The 14,874-nt window shown below is 40.0% G+C and overlaps 1 protein-coding gene across 1 annotated transcript in view; it reads right to left on the minus strand.

Moving 5' to 3' along the window:
• UBR4 (ubiquitin protein ligase E3 component n-recognin 4) overlaps nt 1-14,874 on the minus strand; it is a 131,752-nt gene that overhangs the window by 116,629 nt on the left and 249 nt on the right. Inside the window, exons 2-11 of the mRNA XM_008589484.1 lie at nt 8,040-8,137; nt 6,537-6,640; nt 5,651-5,780; nt 5,397-5,536; nt 4,796-4,898; nt 4,518-4,659; nt 4,073-4,197; nt 996-1,120; nt 308-367; nt 22-212 (exon numbers count right to left, since the gene is read on the minus strand). Of these exons, the coding sequence (XP_008587706.1) occupies nt 22-212; nt 308-367; nt 996-1,120; nt 4,073-4,197; nt 4,518-4,659; nt 4,796-4,898; nt 5,397-5,536; nt 5,651-5,780; nt 6,537-6,640; nt 8,040-8,137 (1,218 nt within the window). The remainder of the gene's footprint in view (nt 1-21; nt 213-307; nt 368-995; nt 1,121-4,072; nt 4,198-4,517; nt 4,660-4,795; nt 4,899-5,396; nt 5,537-5,650; nt 5,781-6,536; nt 6,641-8,039; nt 8,138-14,874) is intronic.

The raw sequence follows: 14,874 nt of genomic DNA on the forward strand, positions 1-14,874 counted from the left end.
GACAATCAAGTGGACACATACCCTTTTCCAGGCCCCAGTTTAGGAGAGCCCACTCCCTCTTTTGTACGAGAAAGGATGTCTCTGACTCGGAGAGCAGCCAGTGGATCTTTCTCTTTCCCCTTATCAGCCAAGGCAGTAGGACTGAGGTTCAATATGAGGAAAAGGCTGTTTAACAAACACCAGGCACCCAGCAATTGGAAGTTCTGATAGTGCTGTTTTAAAAGGCACAAAATGAAAATATGAACATAGAGATATCCACATCTTAAGAGACTACAAGATAGGAATGCAGCAGACACATGCGTCTTACCTCACCACCAGCGCGGCGGGAATTGCTGATTGCCTGTCCAATCATGTCATAGATCTCAAGCTGTCCAATATCAAACAGACACAAAAATCTTAAGTAATACATAAGTTGATGTATTTCATTATAAATACTAAATCCCACCCAAATTAATTTAACATGAAGATTTAAACATTCTCAGGTCACTTTTCAATGATACAATTCCATCACACTTTCCTTGATCTTCATATGGAGCTGACTCCCTCTTTTCATTCAGTTCAAATGTTACCTGCTCAGAGGCAATACCTCCACCCAATCTAAAGCAGCACACCCCAGCCCCACATCAGATTACTTTTGAACATAATTTATTTTATATACTTACTACTATCTGAAATTATCTTGCTTATTATATGTCTCCCCAAAAAGTACACTGAAGCCCTCAAATGTATTTGCTGAATGAATGACTAATCTTTTACAAGGTCGATTTCCACCACGAAGTTTCTGTGTTTTCTACAGAGCCAAGAGAAAGGTAAGCATCTATGCAAACCAATATGCCAAGTAAACAAGCTGAATGCCTCCTTCTTAGACCTACTACCCAGGAAAAGGAAAATAAAGAATACTTAAGTCCATTCCTCTATCAAGGAAGAAAGTGGAACTGGCCATATTTCTGCATTGGGACAATCAAGACCCCCATATCTCCAGATACTCAGCTTACACATTTCTGGACAATAGTAGCTGCATCACTTTCATAGTCTTCTTCTTTGGAGCTTGTGGACCCTGTCCGCACTTGCTGGGCACTACCCACATGAAGGATTGCCATGCAGGTTGCCACACTCACACCTGAAAAGGAAGATGCATAGATTCCAATTATGGAGTACTTCCAAGAATCCACCAAAACTGGAACATAAAAATACATCCCACCCACAAGCAATTCCATGATTTGATTACTGAAAATGAACTCCATAAGAGAAAGACTAAACACACTCTTAACATACAATCCAGCAATCACACTCCTAGGTACTTATCCAAATGAGCTGAAAACTTAAGTCCACATAAAAAACTGCACGCAAATATTTACAGCAGCTATATCCATAATTGCCAACAACTGGAAGCAAATAAGATGTCCTTCAACAGGTGAAAAGATAAACAAACTGTGTTACATCCATACAATGGAATTTTATTCAGCAATAAAAAGAGATGAGATATCAATCCAGAAAAGACATGGAGGAACCTTAAATGCATATTGCTAAGTGAAAGGAGCCAGTCTGAAAAGGCTACATACTGTATGATTCCAACTACATGACATTCTTGAAAAGGTAAAACGACAGACAGTAAAAAGATCAGTGGTTACTAGTAGTTAGTAGGGGAGGGGTAAGGGATAAATAGGTGGAGCACCTATTGGGATTTTTAGGGCTGTGAAACTATTCTGTTTGATATAGTAATGATGGATACATGACATTATACATTTGTCAAAACCCACAGAACTATACAGTACAAAGAGGGAACCCCAATGTAAACTATGGACTTTAGTTAATAATAATGTATCAATATTGGTTCATCAAAAAACAAAACAAAGAAATATTGGTTCATCAATGATAACAAATGTGCCATGCTAATTCAAGTTGTTAATAATAGGGGAACTGTGTATGGGGAAGAGGAGTTATATGGGAACTCTGTACAATCTGCTCAATTTTTCTGTAAAACTAAAACTGATTTAAAAATAAAATCTATGGGGCCGGCCCGGTGGCGCAATGGAGAGTGCGCTGCCTGGGAGCACGGCGGCGCTCCCGCCGAGGGTTCAGATCCCATGTGGAGACCGGTTCCCGCTCACTGGTTGAGCGTGGTGCGGGCGCAACACCGAGGGTTGCGATCCCGTTACCGGTCAGTAAAAAAGGAAAAAAAAAAATCTATGGCTGGCCAGTTAGCTCAATTGGTTAGAGCAGTGTTGATCTCTGAACTGGCCAGCCACCCAAAAAAAATACATACATATGTACATAAAATCTAGTCATCTTTTTAAAAATAAATTTTTTTTAAGATTATGAAAAAAAACCTCATACTTGGTATTTCTCAAAGACATCAAAGCCAAATCCCTTTCCTTAAATTAAATCCCAAGTGATCAGATCTCAACAACAAACCAAGTCTGGGATCTTTAATCCAACAATGAATTTTTAAGGAATCTTTAATCCTATTGACTTTAATTACTTATTGACTAAATACATTGAAATCCGTGTGATAGTTAAGAAATTCCCTGAAAATTAAAATTAATAAACCCCAAATTAAAAATGCAAGATCAAATGTAGAGCACTAGAAAATTGAACACAGAAATCACCTTGGAAAAATGTACCTCACATGAATCTTTAGCTTTCTATTAATGCTGCTTCTTTAGCTCAGGCCCTAAATGTGTCTTCCCTGAATGACTACAAATTCCTCCTAACCAGTCTCCCTGACTCCAGTACTTCTTCACACCAAAATATCTTGCATACTACTGCCTGAATGTTCTTCCTAAAATACAGCTGAGATCCTCTCACACTTCGGAATCTTTAATGGTCTCTACTGTTCATAGGATATAGTCCAAATGACTTGGCCTGCATTTCTAACTGAGTCCTACTTTTGGTTCAGCTACACAACACCCACTAATACCCATAAAACCTATGGATTTACACACCCATTTAGCAGTATGTTCCCCCAAACTCTAGGATACTTTTGGTCCTGCTTTTGCCTGTCTAGGGATAGCCAAGCTGAAATCCTATCTTTCTAACAAGAGAGATATAACATCAGAACTCCTTTGTGACTACTGCCTTCCCCAACTCAGAGTTCTGCCTCCTCTAAACTTCCATGGCACTTTCTCCTCACCTCATTCAGTTTCTTTTACATATACGTTATTTACTAATATTATCTAAAAGACAGTAATGTCCTTAAGAGCAGAGACGCCTTTATCTTTAGTCCTATTTGCACACAGATATTCAAACTAAAGCTGTTCAAAGAATGTAGAGAGATGAGTTAACCTCAGCAATTTCTTGATGCTTCCAAGGTAGCCTGTCCTGTTCAAACCCTAACATGGTGAATCAAGTAAACTTCTGAAATTGCTATACCTTCGAAAACATACTAGGGCTACATGGTATGTCTTCAAATTTAAAACCACGGATAAGTGATTTGGATTAAAAAGTCACTTTAACAATAATTTAAAAGAGAGTAAACACCAGCTCTCAGGCCCCATTTTCAAGGTACCATGATCAACAGGAAGAAAGAGGATTTTATAGGAGCATCAAGAATAACATTCTTCACACTTATCAATATAAAGAGACACTGCCTGTTCCATGAAGCCTTCTTCAAATCTGCTCCCACAGCAACACTCAATCTCTCTTCCTTGTGTGCCCCAAATATTCTACACTTCTCTTAATGCCTTTATCATACCCTGCTTTACATTATTCTGTTTAGCCCTGTCTGTTCTCCACTGCTCAGGTATAGGCTCCTTGAGGGCAGGAACTATACTTTGTTCATCTCAACATCCCAACAGTCCTTAGCATTTAGTTTTTCATACAGTAGATACTTAATATCTACACATACTACGAAGTTAAATGTACATACTACACAATGCCAACAGTTAAACAAGACCATTTACAAAGATTCTACTGAGACCTCATTTCACCTAGAAATGATATTACATGATCCATGGAGTAAGAGAACAAGTGAAGGGGGAGAAAGCAGAGTAGTGAGAAAGATTCTCATGGTTTCCGGAAAATATACCTGTGCTTGACTGAGAAAATGAGACTAGATGTAATAACTTCTCACCTGCATAGAGACAACTTAGGCTGAGGACTGTCACATCTTGTAGACGAGAAGGATTAAGAGGTTCCAACACAGGTAGAGAAAGGGTATCCAATGCCATAGTTACATCAATCACCAGTGAATGAAAACTGGAACATAACAGAAGAGAAGGGCAACAAAAGTGTCTCTTACAATCACTTCCTTCTCTAATTTGATAGTCAAAAAACATCAGGGCCAGCCCGTGGCTCACTTGGGAGAGTGTGGTGCTGATAACACCAGGGCCATGGGTTCAGATCCCTATATAGGGATGGCCAGTTCGCTCACTTGAGAGAGCATGGTGCTGACAACACCAAGTCAAGGGTTAAGATACCCTTACCAGTCATCTTTAAAAAAAAAAAGAAAATCAGCATGCCATGAAAAACTACCCCGTTATATTCCTTTAAAGCACATGAGCCGTGGAGCACCTTACCCATTACGAACAGCAGTGGCATCTGCTACCGTTGCAGGCATGATGAAGAAGGAATTGGCCAACACTGCATCTTGGAAACGATTGATGTAGCGTAGGAAATACGGCAGGTTCAAACACACACGAAGTAGTTTTTCTGAGCCACCTGAATTAGTAAAAAGGCACAACTTTACAAACATGCCTCCATCTGATGCTTGATTCTTCTCCACATGGAAGAAGCACACTTAAGGAATTTTTGTAAGCAGAGAAAGCAGCTTTCTGACAACAGCTGGGAGTCTCACCAAGCTCTTGAAGACTAGCCACATTCTGAGCTATAAACACATTCTTGGTTCTGAGAGCAGAGGCTTGATCTATGGATGACTGCTCATCACTTTCTCCTTCCACCTGAAGAGAAACACAAGGCTTTATCAAGACACTATCATCTGTTCCTTGCCTGCTGCCTTGGAGTTCAGAACCAAACCAACTGCCCAAAGTAAGCAACAGCTCCATGGATACACTTCAGACTCTCCAGCTAACGATGGGTAAATTCCTCACTAATGTTGGAGAAAATATAGGTTACTTTCCCAAGAGGGGAAAAATATATAGCTTTACAAAATATATATATTCTACAACTAGTATACAGTGATGCCTTTTACAGAAAACTGCACAGGCTCTTTGTATTTGTTTATTTGCATTGAAAAACGCCTAGAGAATGGTTGTTAAAATAGTGATAACTGAACAGAAGTTGGCATAAATTTTATTTTTTGTATTCTTCAATTTTTTTCCTACCATAGGCATGTATATCATTTTTATCACATACATACATAAAATACATTACTTTTTTTCCTTGTGTTTTGATCTTAAATCTCACAAAGATGAGGACATTTGGCTAAAGGAACTCACCAGAGTCTGTGAACTGATGGGCGGTGATGCTACAGTTCTAGGGTTGAAAACTGAGGTCAGCTGGTTCAAAAAATTCATCTGTACCTCCTTCTGCCTCAGCTCGGGACTTAGTGGTGAGGCCAGCTCTTTCTGATCTTCCACTGTAAAATACAAAGGCAAAAAACGAGATAAGGACAGTGCCACTAGAAGGCAAAACAGGAAAAAGCTGGCCATGGAGGTAGCCACATAACCAGGTCTGTCAAAGGAACACTCACCATCTGAAAGTGTCTTCACTGTTTGCGGCAGCTTGGCAGATTTCATCATTGCTGTAAACGTGATAATTTCAGTTCTATCTAGTCGGCTACAGCCAGTGCACAGACCCTTGATTAGGAGAATCAAGTGTTTCTGAAAAGAAAAAAAAATTCAAACATGTCTTTCAGAAGATTCTACTGTTTTGGGAATTCTAACTGGCACAGGGCCATATTTAGGTTCATATAAAGAACCGCAATTTGAAGGGAAAAAAAAAAACACTAAAGCAAAGATTGTAAACCGATGGTCCCCATCTTGCAGATTTATGTTGTTCTCAAAGTTTTTTTTTATTTGAATTTATGGCTAGCTTTTTTAAAAAATGGAAGGATTCACAAACAAATCCAGGCTTCTTAAATTTCTCAATAATTCTCAGATATAGCAACTTTGAGCCTCCATTCCTACACGGCAATAATCAGCCAGAGCCAAGCAGTGATTAGCCCCTTTAGTTGGGGCCTGAAACCTTCTCAACTAGCATGCTTTACTCATTTTATGTTACCTGGCCACTGTAGGTATGCAAATTTGCAATCCTTGAAAAAGACTCCACAGCCCTATGTACCAGAGGTTGGTAAACTACAGCCCAATTCAGCCCACTGTCTGTTTTTGTAAATAGAGTTTATTGGAACACAGCCAGGTTCACTTATTTACGTACCATGCATGGCTGCTTTCACATTACAAAGGCAGACGTTGACTAGTTGCAACAGATACCATATGTCCCTAAGATTATTTACTATCTCGCCTATTACAAAAAAGTTTCCCAACCTCTGCTTTATGCCATCCATTGTCCATCAATTCCACTACTCAGTCACAATCCTACTGCAAAATAAGGGCCAAAAATGGGCCCATCACTCTCACCTGGGACACAGCACAAGCCTCATCTGGATTCTCCAGACGCAGTAGAGAAAACTCAATTAGGACTTTACAGGCTGCTGCCACCGACTGAAGTTGGTTCCGAGGAACTGAAAAAGTAATAAATTTTACCTAATCTCAGACTATTCGGCCTCATATCAGTAAATCAAGCAAAACAAATGTTAAGCTCCATATGTCCAACATCCCCAATATTATTCAATGATAAAAATTATTGAGAACTAACAGTACAAGGAGCAAATAAGGCATTTTGGCATTAATAACCATCAAGTGCTTATAGATCAATTCATCTTGCATTTACTGACTATTAACATAATTATAATAGGAAACACATCATACTAAGTACCAAGCACTTAAAATATATTAACTCATTTAATCCTTAAATCAGTTCTATGAGGTAGATATTATTATCCCCTTCCATCATTTTTAACAGAAGAGCAAACTTAAGCACAAAGAGGGTAACTGACTTGCCCAAAATCACACAGCCAGATTCAAATCCAGGCAGTCTGCCTCTAGAGTTCATGCTCTTAACCACTAGACTATACTCTCTCTCCTTTCCCACAGGTTCTTTTTTTTTTTTTTCGTGTCCGGCAACGGATCGCAACCCTCGGCGCTGCACCCGCACCTCACTCAGCCAGTGAGCGGGAACCGGTCTGTATGTGGGATCTGAACCCTCGGTGGGAGTGCCGCCGCACTCCCAAGCAGCGCACTGTAGCAGTGCGCCACCGGGCCGGCCCCCACAGATTCTAAATTACTTTTTGCAATGGCTTCCTACACAAAGTTTCTACATAATAAAAGTGATGCTTCCACCAGTAGCCAGTGCCTGTAATAAACAGCATCGGACACTAAAAGATATTGAGCAACTCTATGGTTCCATTCAGTTTACTTGCTTAGCAAACTATTCAAGTAAACAAATAATTAGAATTCTTCTGAACTACTGAGTTAGGATAAAAAAATAAACTGAAAAAGGAAAAATTCAGAAATAATGTAAAATAGGGTTTGGTCACTTTGGGGGTAGAAAAATAAAGAAAATGGGGAACTAAAGTCAAAATCCCTTCATACACCAGAGAACATAAAAGGTGAATTCACATTCTCAACAAAATCAAACAAGGAAAAGAGGCTTGGTTAGTGGCTGCTAACCATGTAAGTCAGTACTCACCACTACCACCAACCCCCAAAGAATTAAAATACTAATAATTACATGCATTAAATCAATAAAATGTTTTGATTAAGAAGGGAAGGGAGGTTAACTTAATGGTTATGAAGCAGGTGTCCAAGCCTAGTAGTTTTTAAATCCCACTCGGTTGGCCTAGGTAAGGTAACCTCTGGAGCCTCATCACAGCCGACAGTTGTCTCCACTCTTGGGTAAACAGCTTAGTAGTGCTAAAACATAGACCTCATTAACAACTTGTTCAGACGCTCTATCAAGAGGATAAACAATCCCCCTATTCACGAGCCCTCAGAAGGGAATGACAAGAGTGGAATACTTACTGAGACTGCAAACTGTTGTAATATAGTGTGTGGAAAGTGCAACAAAAGATGAGTAGAATGGCTCGTACTGCTTCTCGTGGTGCAGGATTTCTGATTCACTGCAAAGAAAACAATTCAGCCAGCTTAGTGCTTCCTATGTGCCAGATACCTCTTTATAGGCATTACCTTATTTAATCCTTTTAGCAACCCTACTTAGTAGGTAGTATTATCATCTCCATACTCAAGACTGGGAAAGTGAACCTTACAGAATTAAAATTAAGTATCTTGTTCAAGGTATCAAGCTTAGTGAGACACAGAGGCTAAGAAACAGAAAACATTTTCAAACTCATTTAGAACTAAAGAAATACAAGTAAAATATATAACAGGATACCAATTTGACGTACATTACTGATTGGCAAACACCAAAAGCTAATAATGCCTTCATTGTTGATGGCCAAAAGGGGGTAGACTGGAGCACTCAAAATACTGTTAGTTGGAAATACAGATTAAAATAATCTATTTTAGGGCCGGCCCGGTGGTGCACTGCTACAGTGCGCCGCTTGGGAGCGCGGTGGCGCTCCTGCCAAGGGTTCAGATCCCACATACAGACCGGCCGCTCACTGGCTGAGCGAGCTGCGGGCGCAACACCGAGGGTTGAGATCCCGTTGCCGGTCCCAGTCCGGTACGGGCGCGACACTGAGGGTTGCGATCCGTTGCCGGACACGAAAAAAAGACAAAAAAAAATCAGATCTGGACTAAATATATTTCTTATGTGCCTGGTACCACTCCAAATGCTTTACATATTAACTAATATTTGACGATGATGATAATGAACAATAAAGCTTTTTACACATCTTATGCAATCTTCACAATAGCTTTATGTGCTAAGTATTATAACCACTTGCTAGATCAGGAAACAAACTTATATGCTAAATATTCTGTTCAAGGTTACACAGCTAGTTCAGCTCAGATCCAGGATTTGAACACAGGTCTCCCTGATCCCGAAGTCCATGCTCTTAAACACTAAAAATTTTAGGGCTGGCCAGTTAGCTCAGTTGGTTAGAGCACTATGTTGGCAACACCAAGATCAAAGGTTCAGATCCCCATACCAGCCAGCCGCACCCCTCCCCAAAAAAAGTAACCCATTTTGAAGACCAAACAAGGCTAGCCATAGTACACAGTAACTTAACAACTCAAGGTAAGAAATCATCTGATCAGTGCTAAAATCCAAAATTCAGTAGGTAACAGAGTCGTCCTCTCCACCTCATCCCCCACCCCCCACAAGTGGGCAACAGCTAGATCACAATAGATTCTGCGATTTTTTTTTTTTTTTGGTCCTTTTTGCTACCGGTAAGGGGAACGTAACCCTTGGCTTGGTGACGCCCGCACTGCGCTCAGCTGAGCGCACCGGCCAGTCCTATATAGGATCCGAACCCGCGGCGGGAGCTTCGCTGCGCTCCCAGTGCTGCACTCTCCCGAGTGCGCCACGGGCCGGTCTCCGATTTTTTTTTTTAAACCACATTCCTTATCTTTAGCTGATGAAATGCCCTCTTCTGTAAAAATCTGTAGCCCAACTAGGTCTAAATGCTGGATACATTTAAGTCATTCTAATAACTCAGATGCTAATCCACAATTCAGGAAACATGAAAGCAAAGAAAAGACTAAAATGCATCTTATTAAATAAGAAGAGCAGAGAAATGTGGCTAAATAGTTTCTTTAGTAAGTTAATTCCCCAGCAAGAAGTATCAGCCTAGGAAAGGAAACGTAAACAGAGTGAAGACTCCATTCACTGCTGGCAGGATTATCCTCTTGCCAAATGAACACAAGAGCCAAAAAGACAAGTCAGTGTTTGAAAGGTGCCAATGTGAGTGATGAAACACCTCAAATAACATTTAAGAGTCTGGCATGGCAAGCACTTTGCTATTTGGGGACTTGTCAAGGATAAACGGGTATGTATCAGATATAAGTCCCTTATCTTAGAATAACTCACTCACCAAGAAAAAATATTTATAGAGCACTTATGTGCAAGGATCCTCTTGCCCACCAAGGGTCATTTTCCCCTATTTGTCAGGATAGATAAAAAGCAGGAAACAAAAACCTTTAAACACAAAGCAGCACGCAAAGTTCCTGATGACCAACACATTTGCAAGGCTCATACAGTCAGCAGAAAACTTGCTACTAAGCTTGCCCTTCACTTCCATCCTTACACTTTCTTACTCATCGTTCTAAGGTTCTTCTACTGTGTAATTTGATGTTGTGTTTTACTGAATTTATTTACCTTCCATGATTTATTTCAAAAGTTCAGAGCTGTTTACCCCCACTTCTTTCAGCTGAACAGTTTACCAAACGTAAGAGGAAAACTGCCCACCCAAAGGATGAAATTATTCTGTTGCTTTCATTTGCATTCTGATAATAAAATATATCCAAAATATAGAAATAAACTCATTTAATTTCCTGGTTCAGTGTCACTTCACTGTTATTTAATGAACCCAACTTCCTCACCTAGAAACATACAACAGCCTTATTCCAATAAAGAAACAGGAAGAATATACTTTGGGGAAAGTTGGACATTGGCTGAGAAAAAAATGAGTAGTCTTCAGCCCCACTTAAAATTTACTGAGGGCAAATAAGAACAAACCAGTGAAAAATTTGTTTTAAAAGACTTGAAGTCAAAGAATTAAAAATAAACAAATAAATTAAAAGATTTGAAGGAGGGAACAGAGAAATAATGAAATTGTCATATCTCTGAATTGTAAAGAAACAGTATATATAAGCCATACTTCCCCATCATCATTCCCTAAGAAACTGACAGACACCAAGACACTAGAGGATGCTAAGAAATGGAAAAATGAAACAAAGGGCAAGAAGTAAGGTAGGAAGGGGAGGAATGAACAAACTGAAAGCAAACATAACACAGAGGAAGAAAAATAAGGAGACTTAAAGGTAAAAGTGTGTCTTTCCTCTGGTTGGTCAAGCTATCTTCCTAAAACACCTGCTGCTTCTAACAAACTTTGCAACAATAGCACCACTGAGCCTGAAACACTGCTGATAGACATGGAATCCAAAGCTTTTATATTCCATACTAAATAAACGTGATGCAGAGTACAAAGGGAAACGCAGCTAAGCAGCCAGATCAGAGAAATCCAATTTGATGTGTAAGTGAAAAAATAACTGGTAAGCATCTAGAAATATCCAGCTCTTTTTAGGAAGAGATGGAAATCTGAGAATGGGGCATAATAAAAGACTAAGGGGTCACCTCTTATAATAGAAAGCAAATATAACACAGAGGAAGAATCTCTCCCTCTTAGATAACATACTACCTAACTCTTTCATTAATCATGGAAACTGCACAAGCCCCATTCCCTTCATCAGATTCATGAACTCCCAAGTACAAAATCCAATGTTTGTTTCATGATATTTACAATCATGCTTATTCATTTATTTACACACGCACACACACACACACACACAGTCTGCTGTGTGTTAACTGAAGAACTGAAAACTTTCTTCCCAATACTGCCCTCATACTTGACAAATCTGTGGTGAATGTGATATTAGGACATAGAAACATTAGTCATGAGGACTAAATTCACAATTATACTCCATCTTTTGGTGGTGGGCTTTTTTTATTTCCTTCCTGTAAGTCAATCATCAACTTATGACCTGCAGTATATACGTTCAAAAGATCATAGCATTAGTGCATCCCTTTCAAGATTTTTAGGAAATCAATGTGTATTATCTAATGGGAATGTTGTACAAGCCTCCCCCTTGCCAAGCAGGCCTCTTTGCCCTAAATTCTATCAAATATTTGGGAAGCAGAGATTCTCAAAAAGGCTTATCACTAAAGAGGCCAGGTCAGCCCAGGAAGGACTGGCTCAGGGAAAAGGAGTATGCATATTTTTTATCTAAAAAGAGTCAATCACATTGTTCAATGGTAATCATGCTCACCAGCAGATCCTGCACAGAGTTAAAAAAGAAATTCTCTGTACCTTAACACAGAAGGCTACATTCAGCAATTACACTAATTTATGGCATATGCTCCACTGCATTAATTCTAGCTCCAGTTCTGGTCTGTAATCGTGTTTAAAAGATTTTTTTTTAACTACTAATGATAGTGTTAAAAAGATTTTAGTAGTCTCTACTACTAAAAGACATCCTAGCTATAGGCAATAGAAATGAAAATGAACTTCCTTTTAAATAAACTATCTTTTCTTTTAAAAATCTAAAGATAGCTTTGAGTGTATGTTTCCCAATTTGTCCATGCTAATCTATTCCTCCTTCATTTAGTTTGGTTACAGAGTCAAACAAACTTAACAAACTGAGTTTGGACCCAGGAATTTTTTATCTATCTTTTCCTCAAAAGGTCAATTCCAACTATGAATGTAAGAAAGAATAGAGATGGAAACCAGAATGGTGGAGTACTGAGGAATCTCTTAGAGTGTGTGTCAAAACAAAGGAATTCAACGGATGCACAGATTGCCACATAGGAAGTAAGAGCTGGCATGATGGAGCCAGGACATCAAAAAGGGAAGCAGAGAGTAGTAGATTACCACAGAAAAATAGAAGGTCCCTGGAGACATGGCAGAAAAACATGGCAAGGATAACAATAGAAAGAAACAAGGGAACTGCAGAAGATGGGAGTGGCAACCACATCAGTAAAGTAACAGCCTAGACATCTAAACCTTTGATTAGCTAGAAAATGAAGCCCACCTCAGCTCCATACACTGTTGGCTTTGATCTGCTAATATACTCTGTGGCCGTAACTCCCTATGCAAGAAATACTCCACAATTCTGAGGCCCTTACTTCAGTTTTTGGAAAGGCAAATAAAGAAAACTTTTGAGAAACAGAATACTGATAGCAGGGTATATGTGTGCTCTATGTCAGGGATTGGCCAACTATGGCCAGCAGGCCAAATCCAGCCAGCTGCCTGTTTTTGTCTGGCCCACAGCTAAGAATGGTTTATGCACTTTTTTTATGACTGAAAAAAAAAAATCAAAGGAATATTTTGTGACATGTAAATATCACATAAAATTTAAATTTGTGTCCCTAAATATGATTATGAATACAGCCACGCTCATTTATTTATGTATTACTTATGGCTGTTTTCATGCTACAATGGCAGAGTTGAGCAGTCTACACAGAGACCACTTAACCCACAATTATTTACTATCTGGTCCTTTACAGAAAGTTTGCCAACCTCTGCTCTACACCTAAGTGAGTACTTGAGATGTTTAGTTGTTCTCACTCTAAAGAAACCTGTAAGCCAGATATTTCTTTCGGAAATTTTTCTTAAGATCATGCTCCTCTCACAGACCCTGACGAGGACACACAACAGGTTTTTAAAGTTAACTGAGCCAGAAAAACCAGAACAGAGACTTCAAAAATCGTGCCTTCCAATAAAAGTTTGTGTTACTAAACAGCTTGGACTTCTTTTCTAAACCATAAAGAGAGGTCTTACTAATGTCTACAAACACAGACAACTCGATTATCTTCAGCTAACACAGGGTGTGGGAGGGGCCGTTATCACTCATATGGCAAAATTGAAACCTATTTTGATGCATTTGGTTTTGGCTCTTTCCCAGGGTTGGAAAGTGTTACTCAACTACAATAGTTTAAAAGGCGTGGACCCAGAATAGAGGATGTATAGGAAGGTATTGACAAATGACTTTATAACCTATTCAGCTCATGTCCATGAAAACATAAAAATAAATGTTCTGAAAAGAGTGGAACATTCTTCATTATAAGTAACATGACAACTATGGTTCAGGAAAAAATACTGCTAATCCAAATGTTTAAAATAACTTTAAAATTTTTTTAAAAGAGGCTACATAATTTGAGAGTATTCTCAATATATATCTTCAGAACATTCTTGGCTTACTGATTATATAGGAAAATCCATCTGTAAAGTTCATTGTGAAGTTACCAAACCCAATGACCCAGTCAGCAATAGCAGGGAGTTGCTGAAGTTAAGATCAGGCTAGAAGAATCAAAGTGAGATTGGCTTTAAAAGCACAAATCTACTATTAAACTAAGGGAAGACTGCTCTGAGCATATGTCAGGGAAAGGTAGGCACTCTGTCACCACCTTTGTACGAACACAACTGTGCAAAAAGACGAAACCATGTATTAACAAACCAATAGTCTTGTTTGTAAAAGAGTGTGAAGATCCTGAGTGAGAAAGAGAGAGAGAAAATGAGAGAACACTCCTTTGGAAAAATGACTCTCAGACTCACACACCGAAATGTTTTTAATCAAAGATCGTTACACTAGAAATGTACAAGGAGTGCAACGGAGAAATAAAGTCATCAGTGGCTTCAGTCACAGAAACAGCACGTGCCCCCAGTGATTACAGCACCACGCAGAGACCGTTATTAAATTTAGTGGCACGTATCCAATTTAAACCTTGGGCTCCGCTCCGGCCCAGGCTAGGGGGATGAGTGTGGACGAGAAATGCAAACTCATCTATGCTTTGACCTTAACACAGGGGGCAGCCCCGGTGACATTCCCTCACACCGCGATGCATCTCAAAGTCACTCTCAACGTGTCCGGCCACGCCCTCCTGTGAGGGCGGCCTCAGAGTTTTGCTTGGGAGGGGAAATTGAGGCACGGGTGATTTACATGGGCTGACGGAACGAGCTCCGGACACGTCCTGGTCTTCCAGGGCCCGGGAGCCCCGAAGCCGTGACTGGGGAGGGGGTCCCCAAGTGGCAGGAGCAGGCCCGGGAAGTGGGTCCACACGATCCGGATCGACCTCCCCGCCCCCCCCCCCCCCCCCCCGCGCGCCGCCCCGCCGGGGCCGCCGCCCGGTACCTCTCGATGACTGAGGCCACCAGCTGCGGCAACTCCTTCATCTCAA

The sequence above is a fragment of the Galeopterus variegatus genome, unplaced genomic scaffold (genome assembly GCF_000696425.1).
Source record: "Galeopterus variegatus unplaced genomic scaffold, G_variegatus-3.0.2 Scaffold137, whole genome shotgun sequence".
Lineage (NCBI taxonomy): Eukaryota > Metazoa > Chordata > Mammalia > Dermoptera > Cynocephalidae > Galeopterus > Galeopterus variegatus.